A 2,728-nucleotide genomic window follows, 5' to 3' on the forward strand; every position below is an offset into this window, starting at 1 on the left:
CTGTCTACAACTAGAAGGAACCTCATCTGTTCTTTCACTCATTGAGGAAAGAACAGTGCCACAGTGTAAGCTGACGAGATGGCTTAGTGCGCAGAAGCACTTGCTGCCAAGCCTGATGGTCTAAGTTCAATCCCTACGATAATGGCGACGAGAGAACCAAATCCTTCTATTCTGATTTCTACAAGGATGCACACACATGCACGCACACAGTTTTCAAATGTGATTTCTAAATTTACATTCTTTAAAAAAAAAAGGTCACACTATGACATACGAAAAGCTAAACCCTGGGAAATGTAGAAAGTACTCCTGTCTTTAAGAACTAGCCCCACTGCCTTTTGAGCTCTGTTCTCCCCCTTCCTGGAACCTTCAGTAGATCCTGAGGGGAGGAAGCAGATCACAGGATAGGCCGGGGCTTGGTGGACACCAGATCACCAGACCCTGTTACCCTAACAAATGTCCTAGAAAAAGTTCACATTACCCAGTGGCCCTAAAACATGGTATTCATTCTCCTTGGATGGTGAGCCATCTTGGTTATGGGGATGTCATGATCACCTCTGAACTTTTCTCAGTCCTTCCACATGAGAAAAAATCATGGTCCAGAGAAGAGTAATGGTTGGCCCATGTAGTCCTCTGACGGGAGAAGTTTGTCGCATAGAATATTATAGATATGATACAGAATTGCATGGGTCATTTCCATGTGATTTAGACTTTCTGAGTTACACACAGGAGGAATAAGTCAGGCTGTAGTGTCAGCAAGTTCTGGGTTGGGAACCACTGTCCAGAACTCTCCGACCCTTTATACCATGCAGTCATGTTATTCTCCTTTTATTTATAAATGAATTTATTTAGAATTTATTTAGGAATGATGACAACAATATCTCAGTAAAGTTATGGTCCTGAGAAGAAAGGACCATATTAAGATGCTCAAATATGGTTTATGTTCTCAGGGTCACTACTGGAAGATTTGTGAGCATGAATTCAACCATCTCATCCCACAACACAGAATCTACACCAATGAATGAAACTGGCCAGCCCAAGAATCAAAATTGCAGTCCAATCCTGAGCCTGCAGTTCCTGGCCCTCATCATTTCCATGGTTGGCTTGGCAGGAAACGTTATTGTGCTCTGGCTCCTGGGATTCCGCATACGCAGGAAAGCCATCTCGGTCTACATCCTCAATCTGGCTTTGGCAGACGCCTTCTTCCTCTGCTGCAACTTTGCAGACTCCCTGCTAAGGCTCATTGATTTCTTTGGCATCTATGCCCATAAATTAAGCAAAGAAATCTTAGGCAACTTAGCAATCATTCCCTACATCTCAGGCCTGAGTGTGCTCAGTGCCATTAGCACAGAACGCTGCCTGTCTGTACTGTATCCAATCTGGTACTACTGCCACCGCCCAAAAAACATGACTGCTATCATCTGCACCTTGATCTGGGCCCTGTCTTTTCTGATGAGCATCTTTGAGTGGTATTTCTCAGGATTCCTGAGTGAGGTTCACCATCATTTGTGGAAAAATCTTGACTTTATTGTAACTGCATTTCTGATTTTTTTATTTGTGCTTCTCATTGGGTCCAGCCTGGCCCTGTTGGTCAAGATCTTCTGTGGTTCACGACGGAGGCCACTGACCAGGCTGTATGTCACTATGACACTAACAGTGATGGTCTTCCTCATCTGTGGCCTGCCTCTTGGGATTTACTTGTTCCTATTATACTGGCTTGAAGTCCATTTGCATCATCCATTTTGTCATATTTACCGTATTACTAGTATCCTGTCCTGTGTGAATAGCTGTGCCAACCCCATCATTTACTTCTTTGTTGGCTCTTTTAGGCAGCATAGGCAACATCGGTCCCTCAAAAGGGTTCTTCAGAGGGCTCTGGAAGACACTCCTGAGGAGGAGGAATGTACAGACAGCCCACAGAAAACCATTGCGATGTCAGAAAGCAGAGAATGAATAAATGGGCCCTCCTTTAGTCAGACATGTTGAGAGTCAATGCTACATTGACTTGCTTTTCTCTCAGAAATGCTTCTGTGATTACAATGCTTTCACGTGGTTTCTTAAATCTGATTTTCTTATAATTCTAAAGTATTCTGAAGTAAGACTTTCCCCAACTGTCTTGGCACTGTCAATAAATTTCTCAAATATCCTCTGAAATTTTCTCATTGCACACCTTTTTTGTAGTTTTTACAGTGGAAAAGTTCTTATTCAAACCATAAATCTGAAACTAAGAACATAAAGTATAAACTGTTTTTACTTGGTGCCATTTCTCAGAGATTTTGGCATTCTGTGGTTCTTCCAGAGCTGAAGCTGTGAGGCCTGTCACATCAGAGGGTCACTGACACCCCCAGCTTAAGGAGAATAGCTTTCACATAGATAAGCTCTGTGTGAGAACAATGCAGCCAGGCAGACTTACAAGAAGTATTTTTCCATGGTGTGATGACAAATTTGTCTTGTGTTTTGGTTAAAATCAAGGCCTTTGTCCTTGCAAATGGTAAGAAAATATTTACTTCTCAATCATAGTATGAGATTGAGCTATGACCAATATGACCATATGACCAATCCATTGAAATTCTGGAAAAACTAGAAAAGTAGAACCTGAAAGTTAGATTAAGAAGACCAAACTGTAGACAGGAGTCTATTTTAGAATAATATGTCAAGAACTGGCCATGTCATTGACACGAGCTAAAGGCAGCATCATAAGCTAAGCAGAACCAGAATGTTGTTTGCACAC

The 2,728-nt window shown here is 42.1% G+C and overlaps 1 protein-coding gene across 1 annotated transcript; it reads left to right on the top strand.

The window, feature by feature from the left end:
- Positions 1-972: 972 nt before the first annotated feature.
- On the top strand, positions 973-1,950 carry LOC110540120 (mas-related G-protein coupled receptor member X1-like). Its single transcript, XM_021626937.2, has one exon. It carries the CDS (start codon positions 973-975, stop codon positions 1,948-1,950), a length of 978 nt encoding a protein of 325 aa, XP_021482612.2.
- The last annotated feature ends 778 nt before the right edge of the window (positions 1,951-2,728 follow it).

This window comes from Meriones unguiculatus, chromosome 1, assembly GCF_030254825.1.
Source record: "Meriones unguiculatus strain TT.TT164.6M chromosome 1, Bangor_MerUng_6.1, whole genome shotgun sequence".
In the NCBI taxonomy this organism is placed as follows: Eukaryota; Metazoa; Chordata; class Mammalia; order Rodentia; family Muridae; genus Meriones; species Meriones unguiculatus.

What these genes read in the sequence shown, in the direction of transcription:
- LOC110540120 (XM_021626937.2), top strand. Translation starts at nt 973, where the DNA reads ATGAATTCAACCATCTCATCCCACAACACAGAATCTACACCAATGAAT.